General features: G+C 43.5%; 1 protein-coding gene and 1 non-coding gene across 3 annotated transcripts; both read left to right on the top strand.

Annotated features, from left to right (window-relative positions):
* The first annotated feature begins 57 nt into the window (after positions 1-57).
* Positions 58-27,786, top strand: SNX5 (sorting nexin 5). Of its 2 annotated transcripts, XM_050315459.1 has the most exons (14): positions 58-154; positions 7,813-7,917; positions 8,385-8,495; positions 9,079-9,200; positions 9,519-9,642; positions 13,158-13,253; positions 14,101-14,206; positions 14,285-14,360; positions 15,187-15,226; positions 15,321-15,407; positions 16,494-16,653; positions 17,403-17,488; positions 25,302-25,343; positions 27,307-27,786. In XM_050315459.1, the coding sequence occupies exons 1-13, from the start codon at positions 122-124 to the stop codon at positions 25,308-25,310; spliced, it is 1,155 nt and encodes a 384-aa protein (XP_050171416.1). In that variant the 5' UTR covers positions 58-121; the 3' UTR covers positions 25,311-25,343; positions 27,307-27,786. The 2 variants fall into 2 exon arrangements, with proteins under 2 accessions (XP_050171416.1, XP_050171415.1); XM_050315458.1 differs by lacking the exons at positions 25,302-25,343; positions 27,307-27,786 and adding an exon at positions 18,957-19,512.
* On the top strand, positions 12,077-12,148 carry TRNAD-AUC (transfer RNA aspartic acid (anticodon AUC)). Its single transcript has one exon. It is a non-coding gene; the product is annotated as a tRNA-Asp (tRNA).
* Positions 27,787-27,962: the final 176 nt, after the last annotated feature.

A 27,962-nucleotide genomic window follows, 5' to 3' on the forward strand; every position in this document is an offset into this window, starting at 1 on the left:
TCCCGCGGGGGGTGTGGTGGCGGCGGCGGGAGGTGGTGGCGGCGGCTCCGCCCCGCCCCGGGGTATATGACGAGACGGCGGCGGGGAGGAGGATGGGGAGTGGTTTTTGGTGACTGGAGACATGGCTCTGCACGGCGGGGACGCGCAGGAGAAGGTAAGCGGTCCAGGTGCGGCGGCGGCGTAGCGGGCTGGCCCCATGGGGTAAGAGGGAGCTCCCCGCTCCCTTTGCCCCCGGCGGCGCTGGGACAGTGACAGGGTTTTATTTCTGCTCCGGTTAGAGTTTGTTTTTTAAACATTAGTTACCTTAGTCGCACTTAGCTCTCCCGAGGGTAAGGGGGTTAGGGTGCCCAGGGTGAGCGTGAGGTGGCACCTCCTGAAGGAAGAGGCTTAGGGAGAGATAAGGTGATGGGGCAGGATTAAAGCTGGAGTGGGGAGGAGGAGGAGGGAAGGGTTGTGCAACTGCCGTGAGGCAGTGCGGGCTGCCCTCCTGGGCTGTGGCAGGAGCAGGGTGACGGCCAGGGCTCTGGAGCTGCAGGAACTGGGTCTGGCAAGGGATGCAAGAGCAGGACCTGTCTCTGGGCACTAGCGGCGAAGTGCTGTAGGCAGTTGTGCTGCAGAGGGTTCAACTTGCCCTTTCTCAGTGGGTCAGCTGCCTAGTGTATCTGTGACCAGCCTTCCTTATTTCTGCTGCCTGGCTTAATCTACCTAAACTACCTGATTTAATAACTATCCTCAACACACCTTGAATAGAAGGTAAGGCAGCCCTGTAACAGTCAGTGAATTGCTTCTTAGCCTTTCGTGTTGTTGCATCTTAATGTAGTTTTGCATTGTGATTAAGCTTAGTTCACTTGCAGGAAGATGACTTTGTTTCAAACTGCCAGGTGTGCTTAAGTCTCTTCAGTCTGTGTTTTCTCCAGCTCTTTGGAACATTTATGTTAGCTGACTTGAAGGCTAGAAATACACCAGGCTTGTTTACCAGTTTAGTAACTTCCTATAGATAGTTTCTTTCCATGTCTTTCCCTTACATATGAATCTTTTTTGAAACAATCCTGATCCAGTAGAACAGATAAAAGTTTATAGATCAACTGTTTTCTAGCAGTTTGCTGGGAGCTGCCCAGTGCTTTAACTGTTTTCTGCTGCATGTGAAACTATTTGTATTAAAAATGTCTGTATGAGTCTTTATAGTCTTTAAAATGAGTGTGAGTCTTCATAGTCTTGCAGGATCTGCAGGTGATGGGTGAAGGGGAAGGTCAAATATCAACTCTCTTGCAGCAATTGGTAACTTTTGAGTGTTTATGTGCCTTTCTAACTTAGTAGGCAGGAGTATTGGGGGAGGGGAAAATGTTCCCATGGTGAGGGTTGGAGTAGCTTTAAACTCTGATGTTCATTGGACATATATTAATTAGTTTGTTTCAGGTTTTAGTGCTGTCTTGGGATTCCAGCAGCACGGGGGAGGATAGGAATACTCCTGTCTTGTCTGTTCCTGTTTAGGTAAAGAAACAGCAACAGGGAACTGGTGTGTGGCCAGTAGATAAAGCCTGTACCTGTCAGGAAAGCTTTGTTAGGTATTAACCTTGAATAGGAACCACTGGTAAGTATAAACTAAAAACTGACCCTGAGGTGGCAAAGCAGGAGAGGATCAGGATATGTAGGAAGAAGAAGGGAGGGTAGGATAAGGGTGATTGGAAGTGCAGTGGGAAAAAAAGTGTAATCTGTCATGGGGGAGGAAAAGGCACTTCAGAATGTGAAGCAAGTAGTGGGACTGCCAAGCTAAGCTTGAGTAAATACCCTGGTATTTCCTAACGTTGGTGGCTTGATAGTATTTTAAGGCTTCAGTCTGCAGTTAAAATGTTATAGATCAAAATACTGAGAGTAAATATTGTAACCCTTCCTTCTCAAAGTGGAAGACAAAATGTTGTGTCATAGCCTGAGACTTGCTGTTATAACTCGCAAATGGTGATTCTCCATGCTGGACAAATTCTGCCATATGTTCTAAAAGGAGCAAGGGCATACTAGATCTTGCTTATGCTTAGCAAAACAACTTCTGCATGCTGCTGGGCCCAAAATCAAGTAGGGAGATGAACAGCTAGCAAGGTGAAAGCTACTGGATAAGGATAATGTACTATCAAGAACATACAGCCTCCATGAAGCTGGCCCATTGGTTTGGGCTGATGACACGAGTTGCAGTCTGTGAGAGGTGAAGCCAGCGTGGTGAGGCAGAATTTCTGAGGCTCCAATGGCCAGCTCTGGCCTCACTGCTGGAGGGCAGCAAAACAATCTTGTGGATGCTGACTGTGGCTTAGGGGTTTGCTGCCTTTGAACAATTTCCATTTTAGTCTTGTATGCTTTGTGTTACAGATGGCATATGGGCTAAGAGTGCTCAGCCACAGGCCATGCTCTATGGGCACACTACTGCAGCATGGTGGATTTGGCCTGAATGGCCAAAGCTGTTGCTTGAACCCTCAAGCTGATGAATCAGTGGGTTGGGTGCTGCTGGGTGGAGCAGGGTAAGCTAGCAAGGCTTTTGCTTGGAATATGGGATCCTTGAATGTTTCTAAACATTATTCCCTCTGTGTTCTTCCTTCTGTAAGGAGGTATGGGACCCCTTGGTTTCTGTAGAGGGTGATGCAGGGATCCTGCTGACAGGAGAGCCAAGTGATCAGGCCAGCTTATTGCATAGCCAGAGGCAACAGGTGCTCTGGCTATAGAGGCTGCCTTCCGCTCACTTGGCAAGCACTGTACTTGGTGAGGAATACCACTTCAGTGTGACTAAATTGAACTGTTGTTCCCTATTTATTGGTGCTTTAAGCAAAATAATGAAGACCTTTACATCACTGGAGTTCTACAGTCCGAAGTCCCAAATTTGGGAAAGCATTTTTTATAGCATGAGTAGCAACATGAAGACTGGTTCAATTTTTCTGGCTGTTTGCAAGCCAGACTACTTCAGGACTGTTCAGCTCAATGTCAGAGATAAGAGCAAGCCTGTCATGAAGGCTGCAGAATCAAAACTTCACATATGCTGTGTTGGCTCTTTACTGCTGCATGTGTGCAGATGTGTTTTTAGTATCTTGATTGAAAAGAAGCTTGAGCTACTTGTGCTGAATATGACTGAAATGTAGTTCCAGCAACTGATGCTACTAATATCTGCTGGCCAAATACTCTACAAGTCTGCTGGTTAACTCCTGGGTGTCAAAAAAGGCCTTTTGGAACTGATTGCTTTGTATAAACTGCCAGAAAACATTGTGATCTCTTAGTGCTCTCTGGAGAGCACTTAAACTGGTTTAATTAAAAAGACTGTTCTGTAAAAAGTAATGGATTCTGGGTAGTGGCAGATGTAATTACTACTAAAGTCTTCTTTGTGAGCTGTTGCTTGAATGACAGCAGGAAGGTGATCAGTAAGGGGAGAGGGTTTTTATAAGGTAGCTGACAATAAGCAGAAAGGTCTGATATAGGAGCCCTCGTCAAAGGGCTCCTTACTCTTTTCAGGAGCCTGGCTATGTGGAAAATCCCTGGATTAATCTGTCTTTGAGACAAGTACATATTCTTACTTCACCAGCAGTTGGATGTTGCACACAGTTGCTTGCGCTGGCAGATGCCTTTGTTAGAATGCAGAAGTGACATCAAGTCTTCCAGAGTTGATCTAAAACTGCAAAGGGTGTAACTTGAAAAGCAGCAGTTCAGGCCACACAACAGAACTAAGCGGCTTCAGTGGCTGAGGACATTTCCCAGAGATGCCTGCAATCATCAAGATGTGTTTGCATTTGGGTGAGGCCTGAACAGAAACTCAGTGTCTGTCATGTAGAAGCCTGGGTAGCCGATGGTCGATGGTCATCACTGTACTTAAATGATGCAAATCTTTTGTTTGGTTGGTTTTGGGGGGTTGTTTGGGGTTTTTTGGTGGTTTTGTGTGGGTTTGTTTGTTTGTTTGGGTTTTTGTTTTGGGTTTTTGTGTTTGTTTGTTTGTTTCCCCCTCCCTGGCATCTCTAACCAATATAAAAAAAAGGAAGTGCCATAAAACTCTACCTGGATTGGGCACAATAATGCTCTCTGCTGTTTCCTGGAACTTTAGATCAGGTGTTTATCATGGTGTCCTAATTAGTACTATAATATCTACTTCTGGTGTTCTGGTCCTGAAACCTAGAAAAGTTAATAATCAGTATGATGACTGTATGTTCTTCTGGAGGGCTCTGTTTGATGTCTTGTTTAATTTCCAGGTTAGACAGTTGTGGTGGACAGTATCTGTACTGAACAAGGCAAAGTTTTTCTTGAATCCTCAAGAAAGCACAGGCATCCTGAAATAAGTCACTAATAAGGCTGAGCCTAGTAGTGGGAGACATTGGCTTCTGCAGTCACTGCAAACCAAAAGTGGTTTCTGAGAAAGAGAAGTGAAAGTGGGAGTACTGTACTGGGTTTGGGTGAATGTTTCAGTCTGCAGCCCAGCCCAGCTGTTTCCCCTCTGTGTGTCCTCTGTACCTATTTGGTCATGTGCTGCAAGTAAGGAATGACTCCTTCCCAGCTGCTGAGCTTGGATTATAATTATATCCCCCCAAGAGTGTGAAGTGACACACTGGTTTCTGGTAAGTGGGATGGGGAAACTCCATTTCTCTTGCCCACTGCCTGGAGTGCAGGGAAGAAACAATAATGTCCTACCAGAGAAATGCCTTTGGATATGAAGGAGCTGCCAAACATAGTAGGCTAGAGAGCTAAGGAGGAGTGATATCCTGGGAAGGCCTTGGATTGGATACCTGCTGTGGTACAAGAACAAACCTGGGGCCTGGAGATGACAGTTTAATTCTCTGCACAACCTTCACATGACCATGAGCAAGTTGGTCCTCATTCCTACTTGTAGGATGGGTATAGGAGAGATGATGGCAGGAAAGGTCCTGAATGTGAAGCTGTTGATGCTGCAGAAGCAGATGTTTGTGTTGATCAGGGGTTGGAACATCTGCTTTAGGTGCTCGCTGAGTTAGAGCTGTGGTGACAGGAGGGGGACCACTTGCTTTCTGTTCGGTGCATAAGTGCTACTCCAGCACTTTTTGTCGGAAAACAAGCACTCCCTCCTCCTGAAGTTGGGTAGTGTGAATGCTCCCTTTGTAGTCTGAGCCTTGCTGCCATTGATTGTGTAATCCTAAAGGTCTCTGACCTGGAGTTAGGAGCTCACAGGACCTTCACAGGACTAGAATAGACCAGTGGTCTTATGATCCCGAGCTTCATATGGATAAAGAACTGAGGTTCTTTACCGAAGACCAACTCCTGAAGGGTAGAGGTCAGTAATCCTGTACTGTCTTCATATGTTTGAGACTGCGGTGGCCTTTAAGGCTGTGGTGTGTACATTTACAGCAGATGTTTAGGGCAGTAGAAGTACAAGATTTTTTTAGCGAGTGGCTTCATGGAGTTCTGAGGGGCAGAATCCCACCAATGTATATAGGGATGTTCTTGACCCTTGTCCTGTATTTGAGCTGGTCTCTTGCTTTGGGCCCCATGTGTAGTACATACTGTTCTGGAGTGCACAGCTGAACACTACTGCTGACTCCCAGTTGTTTCTGTGTAAATAAAGCCCTGCTGCAAGCATAAACTTACCCGTAGTATTATTCCTGGGAATTGCTGAAGCTACAGATTATGTGTTCTTGCCCCATTGTCTCTGCAGCTTATGCGGAGTGATGGGAAGACATGCCTGTAACGTGCAAACTGCTTTAACCTGACAAAGCAGTACCACCTTGTGTCAATACTTGTCCATCTCATGTGTAGACAGCATCTAATCATAGGTTACTTTTTCCATAAGACAATAAGAAAGCTTGCAGATTTAGAATTGACTGATTTGTGTAATCCTTTCCTTAGTTTAGCTGAAAGAAAACCGTTTCCTTTGGCCTATAATACTTTCCAGAGTCAGCAGTTTATATTGTTAGCGCTGCTGATCCTGTTTGGATATTGAAGATAAGTAAGCAGGATGTGAAACACAGAGGTCTGTATCTTGCTGCTTTGCCTGCTAGTGTTATCTGGCTGGGAAACACTGACCAACTTGCCTTTCATTCATTTGGCAACAGACAGTGAGCTGTGCTCCCAGTGGAAGTAATGCCTGACTACCTATCTTTTCTGTAGTGCTTGAATGGGGTGGCTTCTGCCCAAACCAGTGTGCTGTTTGGCCTGTGCCTTTCTAGAAAGTTTTAGAATTGCATGGCTGTGTGGGAACTGATTGTTGGAATCCCTGTGGAGTTTGGACTCCCACCATGTCCCTTTTGATGTGAGCAGTGCCTGGGACTGCTAGAAACTATGTTCCAGGGCATGCTCTGTAAATATGCTTCTTACCAGGGCAATACCCAGGATGGGCTAAAAGTCTCCTGTCCTACAGAAGTCAGAATGCATACAAGGTCATTCCATAGTCATAAGGTTTAAAAGGTTTATCTCATCTACCTTCTTTTAATTCTAGCTAACAGCAGGGATGCAGCAAATAGAAGTCTTTCTAACATGGCTGGAGGGATGAGGGTACAGTGACTTGGGTATCCGTCATTTACACATGGCAGTCTGATCACAGGGGGTAGCAGTAACCATTGAGGGCAGGCTGGATAGAGGCAAATGCACACTGGCCTAGCAGCTGTGTCCTCTGCAGGCAGCCAGAGAGAATTGTTATGTACCAGATCTGGGCTGCAGATGACCAGCCTAGGGCAGGGAGGGAGTTTCCAGAGCCTTTTGGAAGCAAAGCTTCACCTTATAAAGGGCAGCCTATCAACAGTTCTTAGCAGCTTTACAGAGGCTTAAGGCAACATTCAAACAATCTGTGATATGACAAGATTCCTCAGATGTTGTCTGATGTAATTTGTTTGTGGGCTTTGGTGTAGCAGCAAGTGATAGGAGCATGCTCCTGGTTGGTGTGTTGTGTACACTAGCATGCTGCAGAGTGGTGAAACAACATAAGTTATAGTCTGGTTTTCCAGCTTGCTTTTCTGGGAAGGCCTTCGGAATTATCTCCAAAGGATAACCTCAGGATTCATCCTGGCTCTGACGGACACTCTTCAGCAAGCTTCCTGTGTTGTGACCTTGATTTCTAATTGTTTCTCCCTTGAGCAGAAAATAAGAATGATTTGTTAGGCTGCAGCACTCAAGGGAGGGCCTCTTAGAAGGCAGACTTCATATGTAAGCTAGCGGATCCTCAACTGAAAAGGCTATTCCACTGCTCTGGAAATTTCAGTATAACTGAAATTATATTCTGGGCCTAGGCTGTTGGAATGAAGAAATAAACTCCCAAAGGAAGATGCTGGCCTGTTTGAAGCACTGGGAAGGCAAGTTGGGTCTTTGTTGAACCAGGTCTCCTATAAATGGTGCCTCACATGGCAAGCTCAGAAACATCAACAGCTCTCTGATCCAAGGCTGAGGAAAGAGATCATAAGGCTAGACTCTGAATTGCTAATGTTCCACAATCCTGTGGAGGCACAGAATAACAAAGAGAACTATTAGGGTTGGTGCTACCTTCTAAATGACATAATAGGCTTTGGCTTGGTGGGCTCCAAGTAAACAAGTACTGGAAGAAGGATGTTCCTTTCAAGAAGAGAATTCCCAAATACCTCTAGTGTGAGCTCCAATAATCCTTTCTTCAGACTTTAGTCTAACAAACCCTTTTCTTTCCTGTGCTTGGAAGGGAAGGCTTGTTACAGTGATGTGCAGGTATTGTCAAGTCTGTCATGCTTGGCCATATGTACTGTTCCTGAAGGTAGTGGTGTAATGCAGTGTGATTCTTGTTGACAGCTGATGATCAGTCTAGCTTCATTAAACCTCCCTGATGCTTGACCAAGGCTTATACTGTGAATTCTGTTGCAGCTGAGGTCTGTATCTGTAGACCTGAATGTTGATCCTTCTCTCCAAATTGATATACCTGATGCCCTAAGTGAAAAGGACAGAGTGAAGTTCACTGTGCATACTAAGGTAAGGTCATGAGGAAAAAGAGGTTATGCAAGTAAATGTGTATTTGCAGTACACCTACCTGTAAAGATGGGTTTGGCAATGAAGGAACTATAATTAGATGGAGATTTTCCACTTAAAGGTGGCTTGAAGATGTGTATATAAAACTTCAGATTCCCTAAGACTTGAACACTCCAAACAAAGACAAGGTTAGCTGATCATTAAGTTGGCTTTACTAAGGAATCCTAGCTAGACACCAGAAGGTTGGGGATAAGAAAGCAGCTACTGGGAAACATCACAAAATAAACTGCATTAGTGCTGTTGCACAACAGTGCCTTTTATCTAACAGTCTTAGTGGTACAGCTCTTGAGTGAGTGCCAGCTCAGCTAAAAGGGAGTGGCAAGGCTCTTACTAAGCAGAAAACTTCCTTTGGAAATGGAAAGAGCTGATTTACAAAACAGTAAGGGCTTTATATATATCTTCTCTTCCAGACTACACTGCCAGCTTTTCAAAGCCCTGAGTTTTCAGTTACACGGCAGCATGAAGACTTTGTTTGGTTGCATGATACGCTCACTGAAACTGAAGAGTATGCAGGTCTCATTGTAAGTACTTCCTAATTCTAACTGAAAAACTGTAGCAATCTAAAGTGCATACTAGTAAAGGTGTGAAGTATGTTTTATCAATGCTAGTAATGTGTCATGGCTTGGGTATTCCCTACGCTTTCTGTTTCCTTAATTCCCAAACAACTTGAGTGGTGTGGCATCTATGTTAACTTCGCATATAGCTTGGAGCAGTAAAAAAGACTTGATGTTCAGAGAGTCCTTGACTCTGTGGTGGTATTGATATCTGCCTGAAGACAACAGTGAAATAATATATTAAATATTGTCTGTCTTTCCTGTCATGGTTCTTTAGGAGGCCTTGTGGGCCACAGAAGATGGTTGGCTATGGGGTGGATTATAGAGGCTGTTCTTCTGGGTTGGTTTCCCTCCCGTGGCAGGGGTAGCACAGAACTGGGAGGGGCAAACAGGGACCTAGATGTCAATATGCCTCTAGGATTCCTGGTTCATGCACTATTTGCCACGCTTTTCCTGATGAGACAAAAGAACCTCCTTCCAGAGAGGGCTAGAAGTAAAGTTTGGAAAACATTATTTGCTAGTATTTATCACTAACCATTTCCTTGGCTAGATACCTCCAGCACCTTCAAAGCCTGACTTTGATGGTCCCAGAGAGAAGATGCAGAAACTAGGGGAAGGAGAAGTGTCTATGACAAAAGAAGAATTTGCCAAAATGAAACAAGAACTAGAAGCGTAAGTAAAATGACTCTACTGCCAAAAGCTGCACTTAGAGAAGCCTCCTAGGAGAGCAACTTTATTTTATTTGGTGATCACTGATCTTGAGTGTGACTGATTTGAAGAGTGTCTTGAAAATCTGGAGCTGAGGACTTGACAAAAGTTTCTTTCAATTGGAAAAGTTCCTGGCTAAAGAGATTGAAAATAACTTCATTATCACTAACTAGCTATTTCAGAAGCCTACTGTTGAATATTTTCACTAGATAACTTGAAGTAATTTTTGTATATTGAAGAAGGTGGTACAAGAGAGGATCTCAATCTGTTCTTTCCTTTCAGTGAATACCTCGCTGTCTTCAAGAAGACTGTATCATCACATGAAATTTTCCTTCAGCGGATTTCTTCTCATCCTGTGCTCAGCAAAGATCACAATTTTCATGTTTTCTTGGAGTATGACCAGGATGTAAGACTTCTCTGTTTTTTCCCCTCTGCTTTCCAAGTGAGGCAAATTGTTAGGAGTGCTGCTGCTTTTTTCTGGCACAGTCAAAATGTGTGAATCTATAAGCAACATTAAGAAGTAGATATTGCAAGTACTTATGTGAGATGAAAGCCTGACCTTTACACCTTCTTCTGTTATAAATCTCAGTGTTCCTAAATCCTTGTCAAATTGGTTAGGAAGCCAACTTTGCATGTCTTTGTCTTGGGAACAAGCATAGTTCAGGTGTACCTGTGCTGTGTTGCATAGTCCTAAAACTGAAGAACAGAGGTGTATTAAAGTTAGTCTTGCATCTCTTTCATCATACCTAATTATGAGTGCTGGATGCTTATCCAAGATGTATGTCCTGATTTTGGCTAGGACAGACTTAATTTTCTTGTGGCAGCAGTGAGGGAGAGCAAGAAAGGGGCTGGGCTGGGGGAGGTTACATATGGGGCACCTAGGTTGTATTCCACATTACTGGGGGGTGGAAGTAAGGGATTCTCACTTAGTGAAAAAAGGGGGCATTGGCTTGGGGCTGGTAGCGAAAAGGGCCGTGTGGAGAGTCCGTGGCCATTTTCATCTGTCTTGGGCCATGCGGGGCCTCGGTCACTGAGCACCTTGTTTGTATGTAAAGTTTACATACAAACCCTCTTCTTGCATACCTTTTGTTATTAACATTATAACGATGATCTCGGTGATCATCAGAAATCGACCTGAAGGTGAAAATTTCAGACTATCATCAGAAGAGGAAGAGGAGCAGGTGACACCTGCTGAGGAGGCCCCACCATATAATCAACTACCCAAAAATGAAAAGTGACGCACTCTCTTCAGTGATGGTTCCTGCCGTGTCATAGGGACAAATCAAAAATGGAAAGCTACCATATGGAGTCCTATGCAGTGAGTTGCAGAAAATAATCAAGGGACACGTGGATTGAGTCAGGTTGCAGAGCTGAAAGCCATCCAACTGGCTTTAGATATCGCCGAAGGAGAGAAGTGGCGAACATTCTACACTGACTCATGGATGGTAGCAAATGCTCTCAGGGAATGGCTAGACCAATGGAAAAAGACCAGTTGGCAGCACAGAGGTAAACCCATCTGGGCTACTGAATTGTGACAAGACTTCACTACCTGGGTAGCAAAGTTGATTGTGAAATTCCATCATGTAGATGCACATGTACCTGAGAGACAGGTTATTGAGGAGCATTGCAGCAATGGTCAGGTAGATCAAGCTGCCGAGATTAAAGTATCTCAGGTAGATCAGGACTGGCAACACAAGGATGAATTATTTCTGGTGCAGTGGGCCTGTGTTGCCTCAGGGGAGAGATGGTACATACAGGTGTGCTCATGATCGAGGGGTGGACTTAACCATGGGCACTACCTCCCAGGTTATCCATAACTGTGAAAGATGCTGCCATCAAGCAGGCCAAGTGGGTGAAGCCCCTGTGGTATGGGGAACAACAGTTGAAATATAAATAGGGGGAGGCCTGGCAGATTGATTACATCACACTCCTGCAAACCTGCCAAGGCAAGTGCTACGTGCTTAGAATGTTGGAAACAACTGCTGGATTGTTGGAGACTTACCCTGTGCCTTATACTGCTGCCTATAACACTATCTTGGACCATGAAAAGCAAGTCCTGTGGCAACATGACACCCCAGAAAGAATTAAGTCAGACAATGGGACTCATGTCAAAAACAGCCTCACAGACACCTGGAACAGAGAACATGGTACTGAGTGGGTATATCATATTCCCTATCATGCACCAGCCTCTGGGAAAGTTGAAGGGTATAATAGACTGTTACAAACCACACTGGAAGCAGTGGGTGGTGGAACCTTCAAACATTGGGATCTACATTTAGCAGAGGCCACCTGGTTAGTTAACACCCAAGGCTCCACCAGTCAAGCTGGCTCTGCCCAATCAGAACTGCTGTGTACTGTGTAAGGAGATAAAATCCTTGTAGTGCATATGAGAAATGTGTTAGGGAAGACAGCTTGGATTAGTCCTGCCTCAAGCAAGGGCTTGTATTTGCTCAAGGACTTGGATGCACTTGGTGGGTAATGCAGAGAGACAGGGAAACACTATGTGTACCTCAAGGAGATTTGATTTTTGCGGAAGAACCTTCTGTAATATTGTGAGTTGTATATGTTATATTGGTTGCTGAATGACAGTGCCACTGTGTGCCATAACTGCCATGGACAGGGAGGATGGACTGCCCCTAGTATACCAGCTGGGAGCTCCTGATGCAGCTTACAACCAGCTGATAACACACCAGCTCTCCTGACCTGGAAGACAAAGAGGATAGATAGAACCCACAGTCATGGACTAAATAAACTCAACAGACATCTTGCAGGGATGGCCATTGACTACAGGAATAATATCTGTGGTTGTGTATATTTATACATATGTATATAGTTGGAAGGCCCTGGTGGTCTAGTGGTAAAGGCGCCGCGCTATCACCGCGGAGACCCGGGTTCGATTCCCGGTCAGGGCCACTCCCGGGCAGGTGGGGCTCGTCAGCCCTTAAAGGCAACCCACCTACGTCCTAAGGACCTCGCTGCCACTGTCCAAGCTCGCTTGGCCCCGGCAGATGAACCTTAGGATTAAAGGGTGGGCTCAGTTCCGCGCACACTGTGTCTCACCTAAAAAAATCCAATGCGCAGGCTGGAAGGTGGAAAGACCTTCCCCGGATCTTCGCTCGCGAAGACTGGCCATTATATAGTTGGAGGGGTCAGATCCAGGCATGACATAGATGGTATAGAATAAGGAGTGGTTAATGTCCTGGTTTTGGCTAGGACAGAGTTAATTTTCTTGTGGTAGCAGTGGGGGAGAGCAGAGAAGGGGCTGGGCTGGTGGAGGTCTGCATGGGGCACCTAGGTTGTATTCCATACCACTCATATCATTGCTGGGGGGGTGAAAGTAAGAGATTCTCACTTCTCTGGAAAAAGCAGCATTGGCTTGGAGTTGGTAGAAAAAGGGGGCCGTGTGGAGGGTCCGTGGCCATTTCTGTCTGTCTTGGGCCACGCAGGGCCTCAGTCAGTGAGCACTTTGTTTGTATATAATTCTCTTTTGTTATTAATATTGTTACTGTTACTATTTGTTATTTCACTACTGCTTTTCAAGTAAATTTTTCCTATCTCAATTCAAAAAATCTCTGGTTTTAATCTCCCTCTCACCAGGAAATGTTTTGAGGGGCGGAAAGGGAGCAGCTTGACTGGGGTTTAATTTTCTAGCTGTTTTTTAGAACCAGCACAGTATGTAAGGAAGAACCGAGCTGTTTCTGGGAATGGCAAAAACTCTGTGGCACAGGATAATTGAACTACTTCTAGCTGAGCTTTTTGTTACGTATTATATTTGTTATGCTGTTATTGTGGAGGGTTGGAAATCAACCTGCTCTGACATATGCTAGGTATAAATGATGTTACTACATTTCAAGAGTCAAAATAGTCACTTTTTTCACCACTGGTGATAACTTTAAACCTGTTTTTGCCTCTCTGTTGCAGCTGAGTGTTCGGAGGAAAAACACTAAAGAGATGTTTGGTGGCTTTTTAAAAAGTGTGGTAAAGAGTGCTGATGAGGTCCTCTTCTCTGGAGTCAAGGTAAGGTTGTTGGTTTACCTTTTATTTACCCCAATCTTGATTTTTTTGTGCTTTCTGCTCCAGGGAAGTTACTCATGGGTGCTTCAGGCTTGATGTGCATGAGGCTCAGTTACTAATGTCAGCCTGCCTTGCTACTGCTGTCCTAGCCTGTATTAATTTTGACTTCTCTAAAAACAAGACATTGGAGCTATAGACTGTTAAATTTCAGTGTATACTTCAGTTTCCTGGTGGATGCAAAAGAGTTACTTTAATACCTTATTCTACTGGGGAGGAAGGAATTACACCTTCAGCAAACGTGCTTGTGGCTGATGTCTACTTTGGAGCTCTAAATTCATGGGTTTCTGCTTGCACTAGACCAAATACTATAGACTAGTGTAACTGGTCCAACTTCAGCTTTTTCTACCACGTTACCATGGTACCTCTTCCCAATAGGCTTGCTGTCCTAAGCAAATGTTACAATATGTATCATGTTTAATATGGATGCAAGCAAGCTTGTAAACTGCTAGGCCTGAGCCGCTGTATTGCAACAGGCCTAGGAAATAAAATTCCAACAGTTGGTAGCCCTGAGGGCTGTCAGATAGCAATTTACTGGTTGCTTCAGACAGTCTGTATCAGTGAATACTTGAGTGTCAGCTTCATTTTCACCACACAGTGAAAAAGAAACTTGCCAGATGGCTTGGTGTGTTTAAACCCTTGTCTCAGGATCTTGTCTTGAACTCAGTTTTTCAACAGGGATTGGTGAGCCTATGCTCAGATCCAGGCTATGGTTGTTTCTTTGGCTCTTTTCAAAATAGGGAAGCGTTTCCATTCTGCAGAAACTGACTTAACAGGTCATACTCTTTTTCAGGAAGTAGAAGATTTTTTTGAGCAAGAGAAGACTTTTCTTGTGAACTACTACAACAGAATCAAGGATGCATGTGCAAAAGCAGATAAGATGACAAGATCTCATAAAAGTGAGTATTTTCAAAGACCTTTGAGAAATCATGCAGTTTTGCTGATTTCAGCCTGAAAACTTTGTCTTGTTCTTGCAGATGTTGCAGATGATTATATTTATACTTCAGCTTGCTTGAACAGCCTGGCATTGGAAGAACCTACAGTTATCAAGAAGTAAGCAATTCTAACTGTTCATAAACATATCCTGAGTCTGGGAATACCAAGTTCCTTCTGTAAAATCCAGAGGATTGAGTCATAGCTGGTTTGAGTTTCTTGAATTACAAGCAAGCAGCATTAAAACTCTTTCCCCTGGCACTCCTGGTGCGGCAGACCTAATGTTATCAACTGCAACTTAAATAATAGTTGATCTCTTGCCAGTTGTGTCCTAGAGCAGAATTGTGCTGATTGTCAAAGCTCCTTCTTAGCAGAAGTTTCCTTGAATTTTTTCAGGTCACAAACTCCCAGAGACTATTGGAGAAAGGGTTTATGCATGTGTGTTCTGATGTGCTGTTAAATATAACCGCAACTTACACTAAGTCTGTGCTATCTTCTGGACCTTTGCAGTTCCAGAATAGTTGGGAATTTTTAAGCTGTAGAAACCTAGTTACCTATTCTGAGGTGAATTCTTCCACCTCTCAACTTTGCTGTCAATTTACCAAGACCTTGTTAAAACAATGTATCACTGAAGAAACAAGCTGGTTCATCCCTCTTGGGAGGATAGCAGCAGGGAAATTCTCCACAAGACCTTTATGCTCTTAAGATCACCATTTTTACTTCAAATGGTGTCTAGCTGGTCAGCTGTTAGGCTAGAATCCAGCACATTGAACCTTTTGTCCAGGTCTTTGCCTAGACCCAAGTTCTTTTCAAGTGCTTGTCTGGATCTGTATGCAGGAGAAAACTCCAGCCTTCAGCTTTTTGGTCTCCTGCCAATTGATCCTGGCATTTTTCAGACTAAGAAGTATCTAAGCCTTACTTATGCTTCTTTTTTCCCTTCCCCCAGGTACTTGTTGAAAGTTGCAGAGCTCTTTGAGAAACTCAGGGTAAGGGAAGCTTTAGCAGGGGGTGGGGTAGGGGGAAAGAATATGTATGTTGCTGTTACCTGTTCCATACCAACTATTTTTATTTCTTCTGCAGAAGGTAGAGAGCAGAGTTTCGTCTGATGAAGACTTAAAGCTCTCTGAACTGTTGAGATACTACATGCTCAATATAGAAGCTGCTAAGGTGAGAACAGTTTTCTTTTTGAAGCTTAGTTTTGTTATAAGCATCATGACTCATGCATGGTATTCTTTATGCTTTAAGAAGACAGGAAGGTGGATCCTTGTTTTGCCTAAGAAACCTGACACTCTTGAACCACAGGAGAATTATAGAAGCTATATATTAGCTGGAGTCCAGCCACTTACAGAAGATCTTGGACCAGTTTTTCTTTGGCATGTAGTGGGAAAACTCTTTTTAAATTTCTGTAAGTTAGAGCAAACCCAATTTAAGTCTGCAGCAGCATTCTTTCCTGTCCCCTACCTGAGTACTCATGGACTTGTCATAAAATCAATGATGACTAATTAGTAGTTGGGATTTCCTTCAGGGATTTTAAAGTACCTTAGCACAAATATGCTGTAACAGGTGAAAGCTATTGGAACCTGGACTTCCAAGAGGGCTTTGGTAGATTGATTGACTGCAAAAGCCTTGCCAGCAACTCTTTTCAATCAATAGTTCATTTGGCAAGGGGATGTCTATGCTGAAGGTATCTAGGTATAACTTATTGGGTGTGTTCATCTAGTGTCTTACCTTTAATGTCAGAAATCCTCAAACATTCACTACAGGCTCCCCCTGTGTGGTCTACTGTTATTTAGATATTAAGACTGCACTGCTGCTAGATTAGAAAGGAATCGACTCAGACCTGTAATACTTCTCACATCTAGGTTAGTATAGTGCTTCAGCCAAACTGTTAGATGTCCAACAAATTAAATATCTACCGGTAGTAGACTGAGGGAATTCAGAAAATGCTATTCCTCCTTAGTGGAGGAACTTACCTTGTAGCAGGATAAACTACTTTAAGGAAAAAACCTATGCCTAGAGCAGCCCTCAGAATTCCTTGACTAAGGCATAAGTGGCTGTCCTGAAAACTTAGTGCTGCACTGGTAAAACGTTCCTATTGCTATGCCAAGAGTGTGGCAGGCTATAATAGCTTATTGAAGGAAGCAGAATCTGGTGCTGAAAAAAATGAAACCTCCTGCTGCTAAGGTAGTTGTAACCTCAGTTTGGGAAGTAGTCCTCTTAAGGCTTTGGTGTGCTATTTCTGTCTACATTCAGGATCTTCTGTACAGACGAACAAGGGCTCTTGTTGATTATGAAAACTCGAACAAAGCTCTAGATAAAGCCAGACTAAAGAGCAAGGATGTTGGGCTGGCTGAGGCACATCAACAGGATTGTTGTCAGAAGTTTGAAAAGATTTCAGAATCTGCAAAACAAGGTAAAACTGACTTTACTGTATTTATGCTTAAAAGGAGATCTTAGTGCAGTCTGGGTCTCTATCTGACCTACAACTACTGCAGGCTTCTGAACACTCTCCTGAAGTGAGTAGCACCTTGCAGGGCAGTACGGATGCCTGTAAAACGAACACAGCTAAACATTTTTAAAACCATTCTTTGTAGCGGAGCAGTGTCATTACTAGACCAACCTTATTTATAAGCCCCTAGTATTTGCTTTCTAGGTTGAAATGTTGCTCTCGGCCTCCACCTGAAGGTAACTATTCAGGCTTCTAATTGTCTCAGTTAGAACTGTGCAAACAGGCTTTTGCTCTGTTGCAGTACAGCTGAGTGACTTATACAGAGTTTCAAACACAGTTCTTCATAGAGGACTATATATATGGACAGTATAAAGCAGAGGAAACATGCTTTCATGACACACGTGCTCTTTCCTTGGTGTGTCTGGCTTTTAAATGCTCTGTGTTCTCACAGAGCTTCTGTGGCTTATTACCATTTTACTCTGGTTGTCTTCCTACAAAGCTTTTCTATCTTAGGCTGCCTGTTTCCTCACCAAGATGTTGTGTCATATGATGAATGCACCTCTGTCTAGAAAACAGCAAGACTAACTCTTGAACCTTTTTTTCTTTTGTCAAATACTGTGATTAGAGCTGCATAACAGAATTCATGAAATATAAGGGGCATTACTGAAACTTGTCATACTTTCTATATGTCTTACCTTTGTTCTTCTCTACAGAACTGATGAGCTTCAAGCAGAAGAGAATAGCAGCATTCCGCAAAAATTTAATTGAAATGGCAGAACTGGAAATAAAACATGCAAAGGTGTGTTCTTTTTGGAATTTAACAGGCATTGGTTCAGAGCAGTAAGTACTGTGTCACTTGGACAGTTTGCTGGGTTCTCTTTAAAACTAGGAAGTGTGAAATAGAACAGCTAGGCTCTTCAGCTGAGATCTTAAGAGGAGAAGCTGTAGGCTTAGTGCATAGAAAGAACGAATGCTGACAATCTTATCTGTCCCATGCAGAAAGTCTGTATTTAATCTGTCACTCCTAGGACACCAGCCTACTGCAGTAAGTGAGAAGTCTCAGTTTTGCTGGTAGTACACAACAGGTCATAATGGCCAGTCTTTGCGAGCGAAGATCCGGGGAAGGTCTTTACACCTTCCAGCCTGCGCATTGGATTTTTTTTTAGGTGAGACACAGTGTGCGCAGAACTGGTTAGCTTGTTTTCCTTTGGAGCCCCTGGTGGTCTAGTGGTAAGGGCGTGGCGCTGTCACTGCCGAGGCCCGGGTTTGATTCCCGGTCAGGGCCACTCCCGGGCAGATGGAGCTCATTAACCCTTAAAAAGGCAACCCATCTACGTCCTAAGGACCTCGCTGCCACCGTCCAAGCTTGCTGGCCCCGGCAGATGAACCTTAGGATTAAAGGGTGGGCTCAGTTCCGCGCACACTGTGTCTCACCTAAAAAATCCAATGCGCAGGCTGGAAGGTGTAAAGACCTTCCCCAGATCTTCGCTCGCGAAGACTGGCCATTATTATTATTATTATTATTATTATTATTATTATTACACAACAGGTCACCTGACTTCCCATCAGGCAGCCTCGCCTGTGCCTGAAGGCATCTGCTGCTTCCAGTGCTCCTGAGTGCTGTGAGAGCACATCCTGCAGCTTGCGATCCAGTTGTCGATCTTTCGCACTTGGCTTGTCACTGAAAGGGGACAGTGACTTTGTAGTAGCCTTTACCAAGCTTCACTGAGCAGGCCTAAACGTTGCCGCAGGGACCACACCATGTACTGCCAGCTTAATCTAGGAAAGTATACACAAGTTATGGGGTTTGTTAACTTAGTGTAGGGAACAAAGCAGGAAGAAGTTAACTCTGCATCCTCAGCTTCTTGAAGTATGAAAGTCTAATGTCTCTCTCCCTAAGAGTACTGGACTTAACCACAGGTAGCTACTTCAGTGCTGAACTGGAATGTGACACAAACGGCTTGACACTACTGCTCAGTTTGGCGCACTTTTAAAGCTTACTGCTGCCTCTTGCCCCTCTCCTTATCACAAACTGAGTCATGGTTGAAGACCTTCAGGAAGAGGTAGATTGCAAACTATCATCTGGTTTTGATTTTTTTTTTTTTTTTACTGCTTGAATGCTTGTCTTTGCAGTAGAAGATCTTTAGAATTGGCACAGGCTACAGAATCCTGGGATGGACCTACTATTTTGGAAGGAACTTCATTATGAAAGGCAGGATTTAAATTATTAATTATGCTCATCTGAAATTAATTCTTTTCCTTTCCAGAATAATGTTTCTCTCCTGCAAAGCTGTATTGACTTGTTCAAGAGCTAAGGCGCCTTAATCTGAAAATGTGACAAAAGCATCAATTGCACTCAATGACCAGGGGCAACTTATTAGCTTGACTTCATTAGCTTAAAATAAATATTGTCACTGAGATTCGGTTCGACTAATACTTAAATATGTTGATAGCAATACATTGACTTTATTGGTATAAATGAGAGCTGAATTATGTATGAATTGTCTGGATGTAGCTAACATCCTATTGGCTGATAACTCAAAATGAGTCAAATGTAAGAAATTAATTTGCTGTTGACTGACTTCATCTAGCAGAAAAAGTGTACTGTGAACTCTTTTTTTTCCATATCATTATCTGCCTCTTCATGGCCCTGATATATTTAAAACTTGCAAGTGGAAGTGACTTAAGTGTAGTAATTTTATAAAGTAAATACCTTAACATTCCACTTCCCAGACCGATTTCTACTACAATATATTTCTATAAATACATTCACTATTTGTACACTTGGGCAATATAGCAAATAAAGACGTCTGATACAACAAACTGTTGTAGTATGGCAAGAATTTGTGTGGGATCTAAAATGACAAAACAGGCTTCAGACACAGAACTATCAGAACTTACTCATCAGTTGGACCTCTTCAGATAACTAGAGATAAATATTTGTCACAATAGGATTGTTCTTAGAATGAATGTTGACATGAAATGTGTGGACTTGCAGTTATGTTGCTGTTTGAGTGGGTGTCTGCAGCTTTTACTTCCAATACGCTGCACATGAGGAAACCAAGCATTTCAAAAGCACTGATATGTATAGATAGCTTGAACTCCTTCACATTGACAAAAGATGAAGTATTGTATAGTAATCTTTACACCTCCTGCTAGCACCAAGAGGCTCTTTAAAACTTCAGGGCTTCTGGAAGCACAGCCCTAGACAGTCATCTGTAAGATAAATCTCTTGAAATGTTGCATGGCCAAATGGGTGCGCACTGCCATAGCGGAGGCAGCTCAGGCTGTAAACCCCAGGGTCTGCTTTTGGCAGTTTACTATCATTTGCATATGTGGATAGAGGTCAGTGAGTCATATCCTTCTAAAGACAACTTTTTGAGTTAGATGAGTGTCTCAGCCTTGCTTAATTTCATGTGACTAAACTTCTAATCATGCTGAAAGTAGGCTCTGTGCTTGTGCTCTGGGCAGACTGCCTGAAGCAGCTTCAACCAGAGAAGCTCTGAGAATGGGCACCTCAGTGGCAGTATCTAAGGATTGTTCAGTAGTTTACTTTCCTCTGACCTACTGCTTTTTCTTCTTGGTATCCCATAAATACTGAGCAGCTCTTACCCACCACACCATCCTGCAGCAGTCTAGCTGAAAAATGTCTGAAATGTCTCCTTTTACCTTTTTTTGACAGGAACAGTTTCAACTTGTGGTTGCTTGCCATAAGCTCATGGCTTGTACATGTGTAACCTCTATATAGCTGATAGCTGACAGATCTCGGGGCATTCCTTTCCTTCCGTCCCTTCGTCTATTCCCCTTATAGATTTTCTTTAATTCACATTTCCACCTCGAAGATAACGGGTGCTGCATTACGCAAGCCCAAAAAAGAAATTTATAAGTGTGTCAGGGCTGTTATAGAACTCCGAGGACATGAATATGACAAGGCATCCCTAAAATCTTTAGCTAAATGGCTTCATGTCAATAAAACTTTTGTCCTAGAGGAGTTAAATTACGAGGACTGGGACAAGATTGGAGAAAGCATGTGGAAAGGGGAGATAAATTGGCTGCTGAGGGACTAATTGCGGGGAGACTTTTAATGTTGCTGCAACCTAAGAAGCTAACTGCTGAAGTAAAATCATCTACAACAGCAGTGAAACAGCACTCCCAAGATGGCGGCAGCAAGGAATTCTTAGCTGTGTCACCTTCACCAACTCACAAGATGGCGGGGAACAACAAGCTGAGTGAAGGGGAACAAAATGGCTGTGGGATTTTGGGACACTGCATGCCTGGCGACAAATTAGTATGCGGCGGGAAACACCGTCCCCCCTGAGGGCAGCAAGGGGGAGGAGGCGAGGGCAGAGGTTTCTCCGAACGTGCGGGGGTGACTCCACCTCCATACACCTCCCAAAGCATTACATCATCACTAGTCTCCTCCCACCATAATGTAACACCGGAAACTGCCCACATTAAATATGGCGCCGAGCATGGTCCTTCCGGTCCTACCGCCGCCTACCCTTCCAGCCTGCGTAATGTCAACATCTGGTGTCATGGCGCCGCCCATGCACCGAGGCCTGTGGCCTGTCCACCGTTATTGGCACCCTACACTGATGCAGCACACACACCCTACAACTCACCACCACCGGTACCTCCCACACATGCTCCATCTGCAGATGCTCAAGGCCTAGTTCCACCTGCGGCTTTTCAGCATTTCTCTTTGAACACCCTCCACACACAACACACAACTCTCCTCTACTACAAAAACCTCATGGTCTAGTGTACCACCACCAACACATGCAACATCACAGACACAAACATCCTCACAAGAAGATCTCACTGATACTGAAGATATACAAACTCACACACCTACACCACCATCCATGAACACTATCATTAAAAATGCTAGGCCCAAGCTATTTACACCTACTAAAACACTTACTTATAAGAAGATTTCTAAAAATACATCAGAAACACAAACTCTTACTGCACCTAGTACACATAATAAAAGTACCTCAGCAGTTGATACCACTACGTCTTATGATTCTGCTGAAGAAACTCAAACATTTGCGGCTACCACGTCTGTCCAAGCCCAAGTAGCCCCAGGGCCTTGGATAGACATCACAGACCAGGTGGTTGAGGCACATGAACGTACCTGGAAAACGTTCCACGACCAAGCAGTTTTAGCCAGAGATTTAGAAATGCTTCAAGCATTCCCTGTATATACTGACAAGGGAAAGCCTCCCGAGTGGAGGCCTTTCTCCTATCCCATCATGAAAGATGTCAAAAAAGCGATTGTAGAATATGAATTAAGTGCTCCTTTTACAATTGGTTTAATTGAGTCTTTTTTCCAGGCGTACACCCTTATCCCGAATGACATCTGGTTGATATCTAGAGCCTGGTTGCCTGTCATTCAATACTCTGCCTTTGAGGCAGAGTGGAAAGCATTAATTAAAAAATATGTAAAAGAAGGTAGTAACTTTAGAGGTATGCCTCCTGGACAGGCTGTTGATAGAATGTTGGTGAAGGAGCTTATTCATCTAATACTGATCAAGCTAGAATACACAGAGACATATAGAATAAAACACGAGATCTTGCTTTTAAAGCAATTAAGAAGGTAACGAAAGTCACAACATCGACACCTTCATATACCCTTATCTTCCAAGGAGTCAAGGAACTATTCCTTCATCTTGCTACTCATTTAAAGGAAGCCATTGTTAAACAGATCTCAGATGAACCATCTCATGAGGTGTTATTCAAATCCTTGGTGGTGGAGAGAGCCAACGAGGAGTGCCAAAAACTCCTCAAGCCTCTTAAAAATCCAATGCTGTTAGATAAGATTGAGGCATGTTGAAATGTTGGCTCAACTAAAGAAAAGATTCGACTAATGATGTGTGCGACCAAGGGCAAGTGTTTCAGCTGTGGGCAGTCAGGTCATCTAGAAGGGAAATGCCCAGATACAAGACCTAAAGGTCAAATGTCTAGATTTAATTGTCAGTGCTGTGGAAAAGGGAGGCATTGGACCTCCCAATGTCGATCTACCACTGACATAAATGCACAGCCCTTGCCGCCCAAATCACCTGATTTTCAGTATAAAAAAAGAGTTACTTTCTGCACCCCTCCATCATCAAGAAAGGAATACAACACTGGTCAGGGAAACTTCCAGTAGAGTGCCAAGAGAGGCGCTCAGACACCAAATTCCTCCAACCAATGCCATTGTCAACACCCTCTCAACAGGACACAGTCAGACCCAAGCCTCACCATCCAGGAACTCGATTAAACCATATTTCAAAAATACCACTTCACATATGCTTTCCATCGTTAGTTTTCAACTTAGAAGAAATCACCGTGACAGTTAAGCCCACAGCAAAACTGCAAAGAGACCAGCAGTATCTAGTCACAACATCAGAAGCAGCTGTGGAAAAAGGAATTATAGCTGAGACTGAAATTATCACTGATATTGACTCTGATAACATTTTCATAACACTTCGTGTTCCTTTTCCTCCCTCTGAGATCTCAGCTAAGGAACCTGTAGGTGCTGTTCTTCCTTTGAGTCAGCTTTCCTGTCAGCAAGAAGAGGAAGTAAAGACTGTCATTGGATACAAACTGTCGGTGCAGAGCAGCCAACCATGACAGTAACAGTTACATCACCTGCAGGAGAAACAATCATCTCTGGTCTCCTCGACACAGGAGCTGATGTAACAATTGTTGCTCTGCACGACTGGCCGACTGCCTGGCCCTTGGAAAATACGTTAATGAGTGTCTTGTGGGTGGGGGGAACACAAAAACTCCAAAAGAGTAAATTAATTGTTTTATTTACAGATACGGACGGCCAAACAGCAAGCTGCAAACCGTTAGTGTTACCTCTACCAACGACCCTCTGGGGGAGGGATGTGATGACAGCGGGGCACAAAAATTGAAACAAATTTTTAGGACTGGCCACTGGAGAGTAGCTGCTACCCGCCTTAAAATGGAAAACAACAACTCTGATTTGGGTAGACCAGTGGCTACTACCAACCAAAAAGCTGCTCGCCCTCCACCAATTGGTGGAGGAACAATTACAATTAGGCCATATTGTCCCCACTGTGAGTCCCTGGAACTCCCCTGTGTTTGTCATCCAAAAGGCGTCAGGGAAGTGGAGGTTACTCCATGATCTGTGTAAGATAAATGAGGTGATAGAATCGATGGGACCACTCCAACCAGGCATGCCGTCGTTATCAATGCTGCCTGAGGAGTGGCCCCTAGTTGTGATTGACATAAAGGATTGTTTCTTTCAGATCCACCTACATCCTTGTGATGTAGATAAATTTGCCTTCACCATCCCATCACTAAATGCGGGAGAGCCCAACCAGAGGTTTGCCTGGAAGGTTTTACCACAAGGTATGAAAAACTCACCGACTTTATGCCAATTGTATGTATCCAAAATTCTCTCACCAATCAGACGCCAAAATCCTAATTCGATCATTTATCACTACATGGACGACATTCTAATTTGTACCAAAACAAAGACTGAAGTTAAAAAGACATTGGAAGCCACAGCTGCAATTCTCAAAACCTTCCAGTTGCAAATCTCTGCTGAAAAAATCCAATGGGCATCTCCATGGTTTTATCTGGGTTGGAAGATTACACAGAAATCTATTACCCCACAAAAAGTATGTATCACCCATGACATACGGACCTTAAACGACCTCCAAAAATTACTTGGCAATATTAGTTGGATTAGACCTCAGCTTGGCATCTCTACAGATGAACGTCACCCACTTTACTCAGTGGAGATGCCTACCTGAGGTCACCCCGTTCTTTGACACCAGAGGGTGAAACAGCTCTGCAAAAGGTAGAATTTAAGATCTCTCACACGCAGAGCAATAGAAAGATTGCAGGACTACCAGCAGTTCTGGTGGTCTTATTAGGACCAAAACAACCATTCAGCATTTTAGGCCAAATCTCTCACCAAAACAGTGACTTTATCCTGTGGGAGTGGATCTTCCTACCCCACCAATTTGGCAAAACATTAGTTACTTTGCCAGAACTCATTTCCAAAGTGTGTTTTAAAGGACAGATTCGGTGTTGGGAGATGTCAGGGGAAGAACCACACACCATCTTTCTCCCCCTGACATCAGAGCAATTAGAACAAATGCTGATAACTTCTTTAGAATTCCAATTGGCCATTGCAGATTTTACAGGGCATGTGAAGTTCCATCCGCCCAATCAAAAAATATTGCAGAAGTTAAAATTAATTCCAATTGAACCTAAATTCATACAATCCTCAGTGCCACTTCCTGAAGTAATTGCAGTCTTCAGAGACGGATCCGAGAGGACTGGGAATGCTGTAATAGTCTGGAATACTAATGGAACATGGCAACAAGATATCCACAGAGTAGATGGGTCTTCCCAGATTGTAGAATTATCGGCAGTTGTTCGTGTTTTTTCTCTGTTTACTCATGAAAAATTAAACATAATTTCAGATTCGGCCTACGTTGTGGGCGTGGTCCAGAGAGCAGAGAATGCTTATCTGAAGCATTTGGGGAATCAACAGCTTTTTCTTTTATTCAAACGCCTCTTATTTCTAATTCACAAAAGGGAATATGCGTTCTTCATCACTCATGTCCGTTCTCATTCTACTCTTCCAGGTCCTGTAGCTGAGGGAAATCACCGTGCTGATCTTCTGGCTGGTATGTCTGTTGTTCCAAAGACATTGGAGCAGGCGCGCATCTCCCACGATTTCTTTCACCAGAATGCGAGGGCTTTGCAAAAACAATTTCAAATTACCCAGAATCAGGCAAAAGATATAATCTGACTGTCAAAAAGTAACTCCTCTCCAGCCTGCTGGGGTGAATCCCAGAGGATTGGAACCAGTGCAAATTTGGCAAACAGATATTACACATATTCCTCAATTCAGTAGACTAAAATATGTACATGTATCAATTGACACTTTCTCAAAATATTTAGTAGCCACCACGCATTCTGGAGAAAAAAGTCACGATGCAAGGAAATATTGGACCTTAGCTTTTGCTTACATGGGAGTGCCATATCAAATTAAAACAGATAATGGACCTGCATTCGTGTCATCAGGCACCAAAATTTTTCTCTCACAATCGGGCATCAGACATACCACGGGCATCCCTCACAATCCTACTGGGCAAGGAATAGTAGAACACGCCCACCAGTCATTAAAAAATATTTTGAAAAAACTAGAAAGGGTAGGAAAAGATCTCACCCCCCAGGAAAAGTTAGCTCGAGCCATGTACATACTGAATTTTCTTAATGGGCAGGAGAATGATAAACCACCAGTGCAAAAACATTTTTCAAATAATTCATCACCACATATGTCCAAGCAAAAGTGATGTATAAAGACCTAATCACTGATCAGTGGAAAGGTCCCTTCCCTCTAATAACATGGGGGAAGGGACATGCATGTATTTTATTAGATACAGGTCCATCATGGGTCCCATCGCGAAGGATCAAGATCTTCAACGGACCTCTGTCATCTCCCTAACTCACTTCGCAATTATCACCTCTACAACCAATATCTGCAATGCCATTATCAGAATTACCATCTTGGACACTCCAAAATATGGGAAACATGAGTAAAGTTAGCAAAAGGCAGACTCCATTTGTCTATCCACTTCAAACATCAATTATCCTTTTAAAACCTGTTTAATTGGCCTACCCTCTGAGACAAGTATGGAACAATTTCTGAAGTCTTATTCGGTTAAACGTTCTGAACCCGCTGAAATAGATCTTTTAAGTTCAGTTAAAACCATTTCTTGTATTATTTTTAAAAGGAAATCGCATCATCCCATGAAAACATATAAGGTCACTCCCAGTTCACCAATTTACACTGATGCGTCTCTTTGGTGTAATGAATCCTCCATTACAGTGATATTTACGGAACATACTAACTCACCCTTGGCGTTGCCCAAAGGGGAATTTTTACTTTGTGGTGATAGAGCGTGGCCTGGAATTCCATCTCGCCCATTAGGAGGACCATGTGCAATTGGCAAACTTACTATATTTAACCCTGCAAAGTTCCTCCTTCCAGGTCACAAACCTCCTGCACGAATTTGGCGTAGAAGATCACCAAACAAACTTAAATCCATAAATAGCATTCCCCTAGCGGTAGAAACAGACTGCGATCTACGTATTCCCCTATGGCCTGGAATGGTGAATGTGTGGGGTAACCTTGCAGTTTTCCCAGAGATCAGCACAGCACATGCACTTAATGTCCTAAACCATGTGGGATGCTGGATGATGAAAGAAGCCAATGCCACCAGCATTGCCATTGAAGGACTGTTGGAAGATTCATTAGCACTTAAACACGTCACCCTACAAAATCGAGCTGCGATTGATTTTTTATTGTTAATGCATAATCATGATTGTCAAGAATTTCAGGGCTTATGTTGCATGAATTTTTCTGATCATTCTCAGTCAATCTATTCTAGTCTCACTGAATTAAAAAGCCTTGTTAATGCAATACAGATCTCCCCATAATTTAGTTCTTCTGATATTTTTGATTGGTTAAAATTACCATCTCTTCCAAACTGGTTAAAACAAATATTCCTTATATGTATGTCTGCACTCTTTGCTATTATTCTTATCATCCTTGTACTAACCTGTATTTTTTCCTGTTTAAAGAAATTTGTCATCAAGACTGTTTTCCCAGCTTTTTCTTTAGAAAACAAAAAAGGAGGAGATGTTGGAGATGGGCAGGACCATGGAGGAGAGGAAATATAATTTGAGGAATGGAAGAGTCGCTTTACTAATGGTCATACAACTACGTGAGACTGTCTTTGGTAGCCATGAGGCACAAAAACCTATTCATAGGTTGGGTCCTTCATTTTATGTTTCTTCAGTTACCATATGGACATTGCCTGTCAGGCATGGTGACAGTGTTCTATTGGCTGGTGTACTCTGAGGTATCAGCCAATCATAGTTCTCCCCAGTTACTTCATGGTCTGTTAACACCCACCTATGTTTACGTATTTACCCTAAGCCAACCCTGTGAGGAGGATTTGCATGCTCCTCCCATACACCGCCCTCTTTCCAGAACCTTACCCTATAAAACCCACCATTTTGTTAATAAAGGCAGATCAGCCTTGGCTGTTCTTGTGCTCACATCGTTGTCTCTCCTTCTTTTGGGGTGCGTGGCGCATGTGGGCTAGAACTAGCTAGTGACTACAGCCACCTTAAACATCTGCAGGCTAGTCACCGAACCCCGAGCTGGTCCGGTCCTCTCCACAGATCAAAACTGTGTCACCTAGCCACTTGTCCTGGGGCAATTACTGGTCCCA

This window comes from Myiozetetes cayanensis, unplaced genomic scaffold, assembly GCF_022539395.1.
Source record: "Myiozetetes cayanensis isolate MyiCay16 unplaced genomic scaffold, myiCay2020 scf2-11, whole genome shotgun sequence".
In the NCBI taxonomy this organism is placed as follows: domain Eukaryota; kingdom Metazoa; phylum Chordata; class Aves; order Passeriformes; family Tyrannidae; genus Myiozetetes; species Myiozetetes cayanensis.